The sequence below is a fragment of the Trifolium pratense genome, linkage group LG7, assembly GCF_020283565.1.
Source record: "Trifolium pratense cultivar HEN17-A07 linkage group LG7, ARS_RC_1.1, whole genome shotgun sequence".
In the NCBI taxonomy this organism is placed as follows: domain Eukaryota; kingdom Viridiplantae; phylum Streptophyta; class Magnoliopsida; order Fabales; family Fabaceae; genus Trifolium; species Trifolium pratense.
The window spans coordinates 11,512,000-11,527,630 of record NC_060065.1 but is presented as its reverse complement, the minus strand read 5'-3'; the positions used below and the strand labels follow the sequence as shown (position 1 = coordinate 11,527,630).

Here is a 15,631-nt window from a genome sequence, read left to right as displayed (position 1 = left end):
AAAATCCGAGATAGAGTTCAAGACAAGCGTCACTCTTGTTAAATCGGGCTCTTACTCGCTATGTAAAGGTTCAAGACAAGCGTCACCTTTGCTTATGCACAATCTTACCTCTGAAACAACTTTTTTAAATTCAAGTGGGGGATTGTTGGAACATGATGAGAATTTGGAAGGAACTTGGTATTTGAAATAAACACAAGCATTGGAACCATGTATAGTGTGAATTGAAAAAAGACTCTTTGAGTCCCACATTGGAAAGATCACACTACTTGGTAGTGTTTATATACCACTAAGTGGCAACCAAGGGTGTGCCCTTGGGGTACCCACTTTTGTGAGAAAGGGAGACCACACACAATGCTGAATATCACACGCGCGCGCGCGCCGCCGCCGCCGTCCGTCCGTCCGACCGGCCGGCTCGGCTCGGATCGGGCCGGGCCGGGCTTGGGCTTGGGTCTAGGTGATATATTAATTTTTAATAAGAAAAAGAAAAATTTATTTTTTCTTTAAGTGTGTGAGTTTTTAATTTCGCACATGTTAATTGTGCCTGAAACCAAGTCTTCAAAGCTGTGTCAGCACTTATCTGTTGCTCAGTCAAAAGAAGAATCTGTTCCTTAAAAATAGGTCACATGTGATTTGTTTTTGAAATTCATCTGATTCCTCAAATGTAGAAAAATCAGTTCCCCACTATTCAAATTCGTTCAGAACACTGCATTATAAATAGCAGTCTTTGCTTTCATTATTTTTTCATCAGTTCATACAGTCTCTGAACAATTTTTTCCCTTCTTTCTCCTTGCTTTCTTTCACGCAAAATTTTCCTTTCCTTGTTGTTTCATTGAGTTGATACTCTTGTATCAATTATTGAATTGATTCATCCAATCAATAGAAGGGTGTATCTCTGCCCGAATTCTACAGTGCAGTAGCAATTCGGTATTAAAATTGTGAAGGCTGTTTTATCCTGGAGACTTCACGGTTGATAGTTTACTCTGCACAATTTGAGTAATACCGTGAAACGTCTTAAAGAGAGCGTATTCACCCGCGACTCAGCCGATAATATTTTACAGCAGTAGCATTATTTTCGAAATTTTCAAATTAAAAACAACATAAAGAAAATAAAAAACACAATCACAACACAAAAATATAACGTAAAAACTGCAAAACCGAGTGCATCTTTTTACTATTGAAGTGTTTAAATTTGATATTCAAGTCACATACATTAAGAGATATTCTAAGTTTTGCTCACACTAGAATCCACCTTTTTTAATACACTAGTGAATACATTTTGTTCTTAATTTATTGATTAATTTTTGTAAAGTCTACACACAATTTGCTTACACATGATACATGTGCATTGACTTTCAAAAACTCTATATTTAATAAGGTGTTTCAAAACATATTACACTTATACATATACACAACATCAATATTAATATCATCATATTCATGGATGATTTTGTTGACCATCTTCTCCTTTAACAAACCGACACCAAAACCAATGTTTACCCCATATAGTGTACATAGACTCTAAAGGAATTCCTTTGGTCTCCGGCAAGAAGAAGATTATAAACAAGGTCATCACTGTAACCCAAAAAGCATAGAACACAAATGCTCCAAACTTAAAGTGACATAACATTGTCAAAAATGTTTGTGATAGCACAAATATTATTATGAATTGAACTGCAATAGCTATGCTTTGTCCGGTGGTTCTTATATTTGCTGGGAAAATTTCACTTGGAATTAGCCATGTTAAAGGGCCCCATGACCAACCAAAACCAGCAGTGTAGAGACACAATAGCACCAATACCAATATTGCATTGCCCTTTGATATGTCTTTTGAACCATCAACACCACTGACCACTGCTAGAACAATTGCTACAGCAATCTTCACATTGTGCACACATTTTATAATTAGTAATAAAAAATATTTGTTGAGACAAAAAATATATTATAGGTTGTAATACTTACCAAGTTGACAAGCATCACAGCACCCCCAGTTATAAATAAAATTCTTCGACCAAATCGATCAACTATACCGGCAGAGATAAGGTTGGAAGTAAGGCTAACGGATCCAAGTATAATGGAAGAAATTAAAGCGCCATCGTGGCCCAAACCAATAGATTGAAAGAGGTTGGGTGAATAAAAAGCGACGATGTTGATCCCTGTGAGCTGTTGAAAAAATGGGATTGCGAATGCCATCACCAAATGTGGCCGATACTCCCTTTTTAATATGGTCTTAAAGGGTTCTTGTTTCACTGATTTTGCAACTTGTGTAAACTTAATAAGTTCTTCTAACTCGGGTTCAATATCAATGGAGGATCCTCTAATTTTGTGTAGAGCTTTTCTGGCTTGCTCTATCTTACCACGTTCCACCAAGCTATTTGGTGTGTCGGTTATGAGGAAGGAACCAATTGTCATTACAAGTGCTGGCACTACTGCAAGTCCGAGAGAGACTCTCCATCCCCATGTGTGCTTTGATGTGGCGAAGTTTATGCAACCCGCCGCGACTACGCCAATACCCAAGAAGAATTGAAAACCTGTGCTAAAACTACCTCGCCATTTTGGGGGAGCAGTTTCAGAAAGGTACAATGGTGCTGCCTTTTTCAATTATAAAATCAGACTATATTAATTTTCATCAATAATGTTGTTAATTAGACATCTTATAAAAAAGAAAATAAATGAAATGTTTGTGGTTAAAAAAATTAGTAGCTAAAATTTCATCTTTTTAAAGTAAATAAATGAAATGTTTGAAATTTAAACTCTAATTTTTGTTTACAATGAGCTGAGGATCGAACTCATGACTTATAACATACTATTCAAACTCCTTACCACTAGACCAAATCTAATGACTTAACTCTAATTCATATATACAAAATATGTTATCTTTATCCCGACTTCTCAAATTTTTCTTATATTGACTTTTTTAGATTTATTGAGCTATTTAATTTGGTGGGTGTACTGTAGGGTCAAGGCCATGTTGCTAATGATCTATTTTCCATATTTCATGGAGTGTATAAGTGAATCAATAGGGATAAGAAGATAAAACAAACAAAACTCATGATAAGAAAGGAGATAAAACAAACAAAATTCATGATAAGAAAGAATAAAAAGAGTATTATATTTTGGTTACATAACCGTAGTTCAATTGATTGTCATTAAAAATATTATTAGAACAGAAGTTAGAATCAATATGAATTTCTCACTTTCTTAAATGTGTTTGTATGACTTTTTTTTCTCTTTCAATATCGGATCTCGAACTGAATACCTTTAGATTGAAGAATAAATTCTCAACCAAATGACCTCTCAGAAAACAGACAAATGTGTATGACTTTAACCACTATAAGACAAGACAAAAACAAAATATGCATTAAAAATGTACTCCCTCCGTCCCAAAAATTGGTCAACAAAAGTGAATGTATTTGGTTCAAATCTTTAACCAAATACATCAAGTTTTTTTGACTCACTTTTACTTATATTTTGGGACGGAGGGAGTATTTATTGTCAAAAGAAAAAATGGCAACATAAGAAATGTCAAGATAAGAAAATTAAATGCCAACATGGCAACATGGTTTTTAAATATTGTTTTTTGAACTAACATGTTATACATATAATCTGTTGAGTCTAGTCTAAAGGTATGACCAACAAAACAATCATCTTTTGCCGTTAAGAAATATTAAAAAAAAAATTTAATAAAAATCTTCATATTTTTCATTCTTTTGGGAAAAAAAATCTTATTTTCTAATATTTTAAAATTAAAATTAATATTGTCTTAACAAAGATTAAATAAATTAATTGACATTAATATGAATTTAGAAAATACTAAAGAAAAATGATTATATTAATTTAATAAATAATTTTGTATTTAAAACATATGAAAAATAATATTGATACTGAAATTTGTAATTTTACTAAAATACAATTATAAACTTTAAAAATGCCTCAATTTTATTATGAAAAAAATGTCTCATTTTTAATCCCATATTAAACCTCCCACTGTGTTCGGCCGAGCCTAAATAAGTTTTTATTTCCTATAAGGTGATTACAAATTTTCTGTAAAGAAAAGTGATTGTAAATTAATCTCTTTTTAATTTTGGAGTAATAATTTTTTTTAATAATAGTAATAATCTATTTTTAATGTTACGGGTTAGATAAATTAAGAAAAATAAAAAGAGTATATATCAAACTCAATTTTTTAAGTTTAAGTATACTTTTTTTTTTTAGATGTAAGTTTAAGTTTACTTTTTATTATCAAGAAAAAGAACATTGTTAGATAAATTAAGACATTAAAGTGACTAATAAACTAATAACGTTAATCTTATGCCTTTTTACTCATTTAATATATATATATATAGAAGAAAAAAAAGAAAAAAAAGGAGAACATATACAAAAAGGGGTTAAAAAAAATCAAGAAAAAGAACTTTACAACTCTACCAAAACAAAAAATCTTTTAATATGCTTTTATTTTTATTTTTTAAGACTATTTTTATTTTTGTTGTTAAACCTTACCAAACTATCCCACACACAATTGAGGAACTATTAATCTTTCAAAGATAAATATGATCAATTAAAGGGTTTACATCTTTTAACATATATGTTTTTCATACGGATTGGTGAATGATCAAATTCTAATAATCAAATGGTTAAGAGATTAAAATATATAGCACTTTGTGTCACACTATATCATTAATATTTTTCATTTGTGTCACATATTTATATTTTTTGAAAAGACACATCTTATATATGTTTATAACATAAAATAAATGTTTTAAAATTCATTGACTTACTTGATTAGTGAATCCAACCCCAAACCCAAGAAGAACCCGCCCCAGAATGAGCATGGGAATATTTTCGGCACCACCATTAATGGCACCGCCAGCTAGGAAAAGAATACCGCCTATTATAATGACGTTTCTCCGACCATATGCCGCCGTGACTTTGCTAGCTGCAAGGGAAGACACTAATCCCGCAAGATAAAGAGAAGATGTGAATAATGTCAACACTTGACTATCATACACACAATACATATTCACTTGAGTGTTAGCTGCCTTTCGTAGAATATCCGGAAAGAATTTTTCAAGAAATGGAACCATAGTTGTAACACCACCTGAAATTTGATAACAATTTCATTAAGAATAACAAAGTTGTGAAAAACTCGCTCTAGAGACATCTCTTGGTTAGAAGTTCGTACTTGATGTACTCGATTCGAAACAAGAGATGAAGGTAAAATGAAATGAAATAGATAATGAATCTTTTTAAAAGATAGATAGACAAATAGTTTAACGGCATAAAAAAGAAATAAAACCTGAAACTCCGAGATCATATCCATAAAGAAGGCCACCGGATGCTGCAACTATGCAGGTAATAATGATTGAGAGTGTTAACTTGCCATCAATATTGATGGCAGAAATTGGTGTACTATCCACAGGGAGAATCCCACCAGCCATTTTTTAACCCTGTTTTTGCCTAAGGATTTATCTACTTCTAAGGTTAAAAAATATAGTGGTATGGCACCAAACTTAATTATATGTCTGAATATTAGTTTAACTCTATGCTGGTTGGGCAACTTATTTATAAGCTAAGGGATTGGCGGATTGCCATCCACGTTTGTCTTTTTTTATGGGCCTATTTGGATTAGGACAGCTAGAATGATTGCAGATTTCAAAAGTCTAACCATAGAAACAGCTCAGATTGACAAGTTGAGAATTGCAGATTTGAACGTGAGTCCGAAGATTTTAAAATGCAGTCGATATTTGTAATTGTGGCCGCAGTATTGCTGATGTGGTAGTCTATGCAACTGTATAGTCACACCACATTGTAATCGCATCAGACGATGTTGACTATGTTTGTTTAAATTTTCTCACCAAAATTTTTTCTTTTATGAAATTCAAATTCTGATTTGCATCAAATCTAATAAAAATTCTTAGTTTTAACAATCTATCAACCGTGTATTTTAAGCATATTAAATGTTTATGCAATAAACTAAGACTTTGCAATTGTGACACAACGATGTCATTTCATATAGTTTGTGAAATTTCAAAATGATTTCACGTCACAACAGCCGCATTGCGGGTTGTAGCAACTGCAATGATCATAACTGTAACCGTATCCGCGACCCGCAACAGTAATTTAAAATCATGGTTTTTTCCATCTGAGATGTACTTACGAGAGAAAAGAATTGCCATAATTTTTTTTATTCTAATCCATCTTAATTAGAATCTTCGATCTCGATATGGCTAGTTTAAACCATTTGGTACTACTTGGTCATACAGACCAACTTGGTCATTTAAATTTAGTACTACTTGCTTTGCTCGTTATGGTACATTTTTAAGCTTTTTTGTGACTCAAGTAATTTTTAACGTAGAATCGATTATATATAATACATCAATTAGTACAGTATACGCACGCAATGCATATGTGATGACATTTTGTCTGTGTGTATGACAGACAGATAATGGCAAATTTTCAATCTTTTACTGATAAATCATTTGTTTGGTAGTAACTAAATAACACTTCATTATTTGCACATGTATACTAGTAATACGTAATACCAATATATAGTGTACATAAGTCTTCTTCGATTGCACAGTTTAGCAATGTTTATATAATTAAACCATCAATTAGATGTCGAATGAGGTAATTGATTTGCTATGAGTTGACTATTAATTAATGGGATTAATTAAAACAAGTAGTTCTTATTTTATTTATATATTAACTTTCAACTGTGAAATAATTCGTGTTTATTTGCTATATTTTGTTTAGATAAATTAATTGCATATATCAAAGTAGACATTTCAACTAAGTTGGAACTCCTAATCAATTCACTCTTATCATATACCTATAGCTCATATTAATATAAATAAAAAGGGGACAAATATGTGCATTACAGTTAGACCTTATCCCAAAAATAACTAAAAAATAAAATAAAAAAATATAACCAACGTACTCTCCAAAGAGAATATGCAAAGAACTCTAGATTTAGGTTTGTCAATCCCCTCACATTTCCAGGGCCGGCCCAACACTATATGAGGCTTAAAGCAAACTTTGAATTGGGGCCTTTTATACTCTAAAAAAAAAAATAATTATAATATTTTTTAAAAATTTACTTTTCGAGCTTTTTGAGATGCAAAATCATTTATTAAACTATTATAATCAATTTCAGTTAACATTTCTTTTTCTATCGCTAATAAAGCCAATCCATTTAATCTTTGTTGAGACATTGTTGATCTTAGATAAGATTTTATTAATTTTAATTTTGAAAAACTTCTTTCTGCGGAAGCAACAGTTACATGAATCGTTAACATTATTCTATAAGCAACAAATGCATTTGTGAAGGAGTTCATTCTTATTATATAGTTAAGTATATCAATTGGTGTATCATTTTCAACATGTATGATTTCTCTTAATATTTTCAATTCTGAAAATAAGTCTAATCCATCAATATCAGAGTTGTCGTTATGTTTTAATGAACATTCAAGGTTAAGACAACATTCTTTTAAATTTTCAATTTCCAATGACCTTAATTTCTCAATACTAAATAGAAAACCAAAAATATCTTGATATATTTTAAATTGTTCAAATCTACTTTGAAATGATGTAATTGCATGATCTAATATGTACAAAAAATAGTCGGATTTAAATGATTCTTCAGGAGTTTTTGAAACTTCATTGTCAACACTCTCATCAAATCGTTTCTTTCTATGAATAATACGCTTTTCACGAAACTTAGGTTCTATATCCATTTCGCTAGCAATTTCTTTGGCAGAAATCATGGCATTTTCAAAACCATCTTCCCTATATTTTTCAAAAAAAGAAATAAGTCCTTTCAATTGCTCTATAGCAACATCCATGCGCATATTCTTTGATTGAAAGTGCTTACTAACTGTGTTTACTGCGAACAATATTTCATACCAAATAATCATGCCTAACAAAAATTCAAACTTTCCAAGCTCATAAGTTGCCAAACATTCAGCTTCACTTTTTATTCTAGGTTCATCATTTACTTCAGTTAATTTCAATAAAGCATCTCTTATTTCTGAAGTTTGGAATCTTATAGCTTTTACACTTTCAATACGACTTTCCCAACGTGTTTGTGACAATGATTTCAAAGTAAGGCTAGGTATATGATCTAGTAGAATTTTCCATCTTTTAGGAGAAGAAGAAAATATTGTATAAATACGTTGCACCACTCCAAAAAATGTTATAGCTTTGGAACAACAATTTGCCATATCACAAAGTACCAAGTTTAGACTATGACAACCACATGGTGTATAAAATGCTCTAGGATTAACATCTAAAAATCTTTTTTGAACACCTTGATGTTTTCCTTTCATATTAGACCCGTTATCATAACCTTGTCCTCTTAAGTTACTAATATCAAGACCAAGTACATTTAGTTCATTCATAATAACATCAAAAAGACTTTTTCCGGTTGTATCATCTACTATTAAAAATTCTAAAAAATATTCAACTACTTGTATTGGGGATGAAGAAAAATCAACACATCGTAATATAATAGACATTTGTTCTTGATGACTTATATCAGGAGTGCAATCAAGTATGATTGAAAAATATTTTGAGTCCGCAACTTTTTTTATAATTTTTGTTTTAATTTCATTTGCTAGCAAATCTATTAATTCATTTTGGATTCTATGTCCAAGGTAATGGTTATGAATTTCATCATTTTTTATTCTACGAATGTGCTCTTGCATCAGAGGATCAAATTCTGCGATCATTTCAATTAGACATAAAAAATTCCCATTATTTTCTTGGTAAATCTTTTCGTTTGTTCCACGAAATGCTAAGTTATTTTTCCCGAGAGCCTTAACAACCGCAATGATTCTATATAATAAATTTCTCCAGTGTTCTCTTTCTCTATTAATTCTTTCTTGAACATGCTTGTCAATTGTTTTATTTTTAATAATCTCATTTCTAAATCAATCCATGAACTCATATTAACAATATGCTCATTACCCATCTCATGACTCTTCAACTTAGCACTATTATTTCTCCAATCATTACTACCTTCATGTGCTAATTTACTTGTACTAGGAAGAGTTTTAAATAATTTACAACAAAAGCAAAACACTTTATCCAAATTTTGAGAATAAACCAACCATCTTCTTTCATGCTTTTCTCCATTGGACATATGTTGAAGGTAAAGTGATGAACAAAAACGTCTAGCATATGCATCTCTAGGAAAATCAATATCAGTAACTTTTACAGGGCCATTCTCTACTAATAAATCTCTCAAATTTGTGTCAATAGTTGTCCATTGACTTGGGTCATATATATTTTTTTGAGATGGTTCTTCTAATACTTCTTCCCTGTTTTCATGAGTGTCAGAATCAATAGAATCTTGCCTATTTTCACTAGGATCATTATCATTTATATTGTTAACTAGTTCGACAACTACCTCTTCTCGGTTTTCATTTTCATCCTGGTTTACATGAGGATCATTATCATCTATATTGTTAACTTGTACGACAACTACCTCTTCTCGATTTTCATTTTCATCCTGGTTTACATTATTAACTTGTTCATTCACGTTGTTTGTTTTAACAAATTTATCCATAGCCCCCTTTTGTGATTCAATCAATGCTTCAACTCTTCTCCTTTTTTTAAGTTTCGAATAACCCGATTCATATTTTCTAGTTGACATTTATATATTTTAAAACAAGTAAACAATTCAATCAAAGATTAAACAAGTAGATTAAAGAATAAAAATGTAATAGACTAAACAATTTTTTTGTCTGTTTGCCTACAATCACTAAACTAATAGATTAAATAAAATAAAAGAGAATAAAAAGAAAGAATGAACCTGTTTGCCGACAGAAACAACAAATCACTTATTGGAGATGGATAATAATAAAGAACCCAGAAAGCCACTTGCTAGAATTGTTGGCTTGCTGCAATACAAAATCTGAGTCGGCAAGAATTGCTGCAATCACTTATTGGAGATAGATAATAATAATAAAGAACCCAAAAAGCCTCAAAGCCACTTGCTAGAATTGCTGCAATAGAAATTGAAAAGACCTCCAACAAGAGTTGCTGCAGCAGTAGTGTGATAGATGGTTTCACAATATCACAAATTCACAGTTACTAAAATTGCTACACAAAATCGGCAAATCGCAGTGGAAATTGGAAAGTTTTTTGCTTTTGAGGATTGAAGAAGTATGGTGAAAGTTGAAACTTGGAATCATTCTTTTAAAGTAGAAAGTTTGAAGGGAGAATTAAATGATAGGAGGAATTTTGTGAGAAATTGATGCAAGAGACGTTGGTGGAGTTATTGTGGGAAGAAGAAACGATTCACGCGGCCGGCAGAAAATAAAAAGCGTATTCCTTTTTTTCACGCGTGCAGCAGAACATATTTAGGAATAGGGATTTTTTTTTTTGGAGGCCTATTTTTCTTTGATAAAAAAAAAAAATTTGTTGGGCCTAAAGCCCTAGCTTTGGCAGCTTGGCCCAATGGCCGGCCCTGCACATTTCATAGGGACATGTGAGATGTAACACCCTTAGACCGAGTGGTAGAACCAATATTTTGTTCTTTTTCTATTGACTTTTAGTAAGATACTAAGGGTGAATGTCCTGCATTTTTCCTGTCAGCCCAAATTTATTTAACCAATTAATTGAATGTCTGCTTTGGCCACATATGTTAGACGTATGGCCAACGACTTACGAAGACTCCCACATCGGTTGAGAGATGACCTGACTAAGTGTTTCTAAGATGGTATCAGAGCCTTTCCACGATCCGTTGGACCACCTGTTATCAGGTTTCCGTTTTTGGGCCACCTACCGTTTATATCCACGCACCAAGTCCAATAGTGCTGGGCGTGAAGGGGTGTGTAAAGAGTCCCACATCGGTTGAGAGATGGTCTGACTAAGTGTTTCTAAGAGGGAGGGTGAATAAGTCGTAGGATCAACTTTAAAATTTTCAAAAAATGAGTTTGCTTGCGGAAGTGGTTTCGGATCGACAACATCTATCCCCACCAAAATCCAAATATACATCGTAGCAACACCGATTTAAAAATAAATTTCTTCATCCACTCCAGTTTTATATATTTAGATGGTTCAATTTTTTGCTGATGATTTTAAGATTGTATCCTTTTTCCTATTAAAATATGTAGTTACTTTCTTTTTTGAACTATGCCATGTTGAACCAAATAAATATAAAAAAAATGTATTGCAAAACATGAGAATTACTACTATATTGATTGATGCACTAGAAAAACACCAATACATTTTTTAAGTAAAGTATACATGACTGCTTCAAGAAACGAAAAAAGTAAAGTATACATGACAGCTAGAATACATTTTTTCTTGTTATTGATTAATTTTTAATAATATATACACAAATTGCTAAAAATATATGATACATGCATTGATACAAATTGATAAAAATATATGATTTCTTAAAAAAATTAAGAACATAATGACATCAAGAGAATGAAAAACATGTAAATTGTATAGGCTCCTTAATTTGTCAAATGCTCAATAAAAAAAAATAACAAGTACTAGTGGCTTGTCTTGTTGAAAATATCAATAATAAGAACTATTAAATAATGTTACAAAAATATTCGTCATAAAAAAAAATGTTTCAAGAGGAATTTATATGCATATATAAATCACCCATAATTTTTCATCATTTGGAGTATAAACTTTAAAAAAAAAAATTATATATAGTCAAAAGTTTGCCAGATCCACACATTCGAGTGATCCTCAATCGTTGGAAAAGAGATTGGACATCCAAAATTCAATATGAATGCAATTTTTAATTTATTTTAGAATGTAAAACAACAAACGTAAAATTTAAAGAGTCTAATCTTAATTTAAATAATGCGGCAATTTTGTTGGATGATCCCCACAAACTTATGGTTGATTTTCTTCCCCGTCTTGTCCTTTAACAAATCGTTGCCAAAACCAATGTTTGCTCCATATTATGTGCATTGACTCCAAAGGAATACCTTTAGTCTGAGGTAAGAAAAATATGATAAAAAGAGTCATCACAACAACCCAACCAGCATGCTATATAGCATGGTATATAAGTGTTGTGAATTCGGATTGAATCACACCAATAAAATAATTGATGTGTGGAGCAAATAACAATTATACAATTAAATAATGAGATCGACAATAATAATCACAAATAAAAAGATAAAGCGATAAAGAAAAAGGAACACCAGAGAATTGTTTACTCAGTTCAGTCAATGTGACCCACTCTGAGAGAGAGAGCAGCTCTCCGGTTCACTATCAAATGATGTTCTTGATTACAATGAAATCTCACAATAGAGTTACAAGAATTAGCCTTGATCCCAATTCTACCCTAAGCCCGAATTTCTTCCCGTGACCAAGAAATTCAATATGAAAGTGTTTTCCAAGATGATAAAGTGATTCCCCAACCCTAAAGTCTTCCCAAGATGATCTCTTTTAACCCTAGCCGTATTGTTGGCTTTAGAAACCCTAAAATCCTTGTACAAATATTAGAAAAACGTGTTGTATTTATAAACATGCGAAAATTCTGCCTGAGGCACGAGAATTTCCGCATGGGGCGTGAAAACAGCAGCCTACCCCTTTTCCTGCTGCAAATTCTGCCCGAGGCACGAGTTTTTCCGTCTGAGGCGCAAAAAAACAGCAGTTTTGTGTTTTTCCACGTTTTCAAGGCAATTTGCAACACTAAGTTAATGACTCCAAGTATAATAGAAGAAAGAAAGTAAAGCAACATCGTGTTCAAAACCCAGAGATCTAAAGAGGTTTGGTTTGGTGAATAGAAAGCGACAATGTTAATCCCCGTAAAACTTGTTGGAAAAATGGGATTATGAGTGCCATTACGTACCAAGTGAGGTCGATACTCCCTTTTGAATATGGTTTTAAAGGGCTCTTGTTTCACTGATATATTTTACAATTTCTGTCAACTTAACAAGTTCTTCTAACTCAGGCTCAATATCAATGGAGGATCCTCTGATTTTGTGCAAGGCTTTTCTGGCATTCTCTACCTTACCACGTTCGACTGGTGTGTCGGTTATGAGAAAGGCGCGCGCCAATTGTCATGACAATTGCAGGCACAACTGCAAGCCCAAGAGAAAGTCTCCACCCCCATGTGTGCCTTGCAGTGCCATAGTTTACGCAACCTGCTACTATTACTCCAACTCCTAAAATGAATGGAAATCCTGTGCTCAAAGCGCCTCGCCATTTTTTGGTGGAGCAATTTCAGATAGATACAATGGTGCAGTGCAGCCTTTTCCAATTGCAACATGACAATTAATGTTATATAAAGTATAACAATAATAAATAAATCCTTTTCTAAAGAACAATTGACTTACTTTTGTTATATTCCCTCTATTCTTACCGCACACATGTTAATTTACAACTTTAATCATTAATATTTTTAATCATTTATTTTAAAAAAATTATGAAAGATACCTAGCCTCCTCAAGATTCAATAGTCATTAATTGGAGGGATGTTCTCTCCTTTCGATGTGGATCAGTATTGAACCGAATTAGATTAACAAATATCGTACGTTCTTTCTTCTTCTCTTACACTATATTATTATTTATTTTTTTGACTCATTGTTTTTTTTTTGTGATTATTATTGTATTCCATTGGTTATTGGTTTCTTTAATTTATTCCACGCATTAAACTAACACGAATTAACAACAAAAGACAATAAGAAATAAACATAAATGAAAGTCAATCTAAATTAGGGGAATACAGTGCAACGGAAAGCATCCTCTACTAATAATAAACATTGTTATCCCTTTGACTTAGTGCTTTGAATATGTTAATAAATAATTAAGGTGGCAGTGTTATAGTTTAGAATCTAATTATTGGATAATGTAGAAGATTTTAGTTGAAGTAGTAGTGTGAGAATCACTTAGATTATGTATAGATTGTATATATTGCTCTCAATTTCGGATTCACATATAAATGATTCATGGTTGTCTATATATTGTACGGTTGATAACACTAATTAAATATATCTAATATTTACTACTATTTTATTTATATAATTTATGCATTAATTTAATAAATTTATTAGAATTATTTATTTGTTTTTGTTTATTTTGCAAATATAAAACTTAAAACTTAAAATATAAAGAAAAGACTTCATTTGATTTGGTAGAATATGTATCAATCTTATAATTCATTTAGTTATCTCGGTCGGAGAAACCTCATCATAATAGGTGGTATGAATAATGCTAGCAACATACTCTTTAACAAACACACTTCAACACACTCTCTTTTATTGATTGAAATTCACATGGGTCCCATAAAAAAATGTTGACCCATATAACTTTTATGGGATCCATATAAAAATTAACCAATAGAAGAGAGTATGTTAAAGTGTGTTTGTTAAATAGTGTGTTGCTAGCACTCCTCTAGGTGGTATAATCTTCCTTGCTGGTGGTGCCATTAATGGAGGTTCTGAAAATATTCCTGTGTTTATCTTGGGTCGTGTTCTTCTTGGATTGGGGGTCGGTTTCACTAATCAAGTAAGTCAATGGATTTGAACTATGCTTATCTTTGGTTGAAGAGAGTTCATCTATTCAACCTCACCTAAGGAATTTAGCTATTTAAGTAGTTGTAGAAAATTTGTAAAATTTATCATGGGGTCTCTTGGGGGTGTGAATTCTTAAAACATTGTTCAATTTAATTATTTTTTACAAATTTGCTATTTATGTAGCAGAATCTATCCGTTCTTAAATAACGAACATATTTATTTAGGTAATTTAAAATGGCAAATGAGAAATTTTAGAGGATGCAAAAAGAGACTCCTAATATAGACTATTACTTAAACGTCAAGTAATATAGACTATTTTTGAATTTGAATATGAGAAACGTGTATTATTGTATTAGTATATTTTTTTATTTAATTTAATAAAATAAATACTAAACAGTGTTTCAAGAAAAAAAATTAATATTTAAATTATTTTTTTTACAAGAAAATTTATTACCATTTTAATATTAATTTTTTCTTTAATTTCGGTTTTTGATATGTTTTTTTTTTACACAGTTCTATTGTTCAAAAAAATAAGTGCTCTAAAGGCTTAGCTGACTCTATATAGCACACGCAAGCAATGCATATATATGATGATGAATGAAACTGTGACAAATTAAGGCAAATTGGTCAATCTTTTATAGATAAATCATTTGTTTGATGATGTTTGTCAACAAAATAAAATCATTCATTCATTTGTTTGATACATTATTTGCACATGTAATATATATAATATTAATAATAATACCAATATATTTTCAAAATATACTAATACCATTTGTCTAAAAAAAAATTCTACTCCTCCGTTTCAAATTACTTGACGTTTTAGAATAAAAACAAGAAATTAAGAAAGTGTATTTTTGCACCTTATTTTCCTATTATACCCTTATTTTAATTCACCAATTTTTTTTTTCACACACTTTCTCTTTCCAATAAATTTAATATATCATGTACCAAAAAAATTAATATGTTAGTATGTACCAAAAAAAAATTAGTTTTTCAAATATATATTAAATCTTTTACGGTTTCAACAACTACTATTAAATATTTGGAATTAACATAAGGGTAGGAATGTCAACGGGGTAGGGAATGTGCGGAGGAAGCTTCCCCGTTCCCCGCCCCAAAGTGCATGCGGGGGAGATTATGTC

The 15,631-nt window shown here is 31.4% G+C and overlaps 3 protein-coding genes across 3 annotated transcripts; all 3 read right to left on the bottom strand.

Annotated features, from left to right (window-relative positions):
* Positions 1-1,135: 1,135 nt before the first annotated feature.
* LOC123896979 (sugar transport protein 5-like) lies at positions 1,136-5,698 on the bottom strand. The gene is made up of 4 exons (XM_045947452.1): positions 5,294-5,698; positions 4,776-5,095; positions 1,960-2,589; positions 1,136-1,876 (listed from the first exon to the last, which is right to left on the bottom strand). Exons 1-4 carry the CDS (start codon positions 5,433-5,435, stop codon positions 1,436-1,438), a joined length of 1,533 nt encoding a protein of 510 aa, XP_045803408.1. The 5' UTR covers positions 5,436-5,698; the 3' UTR covers positions 1,136-1,435.
* A 1,384-nt stretch (positions 5,699-7,082) lies between these two features.
* Positions 7,083-8,510, bottom strand: LOC123895848 (zinc finger MYM-type protein 1-like). The gene has a single exon (XM_045946324.1). It carries the CDS (start codon positions 8,508-8,510, stop codon positions 7,083-7,085), a length of 1,428 nt encoding a protein of 475 aa, XP_045802280.1.
* Positions 8,511-8,788: 278 nt separating this feature from the next.
* Positions 8,789-9,649, bottom strand: LOC123895847 (zinc finger MYM-type protein 5-like). The gene has a single exon (XM_045946323.1). The coding sequence runs from the start codon at positions 9,647-9,649 to the stop codon at positions 8,789-8,791; it is 861 nt and encodes a 286-aa protein (XP_045802279.1).
* Between the last annotated feature and the right edge of the window lie 5,982 nt (positions 9,650-15,631).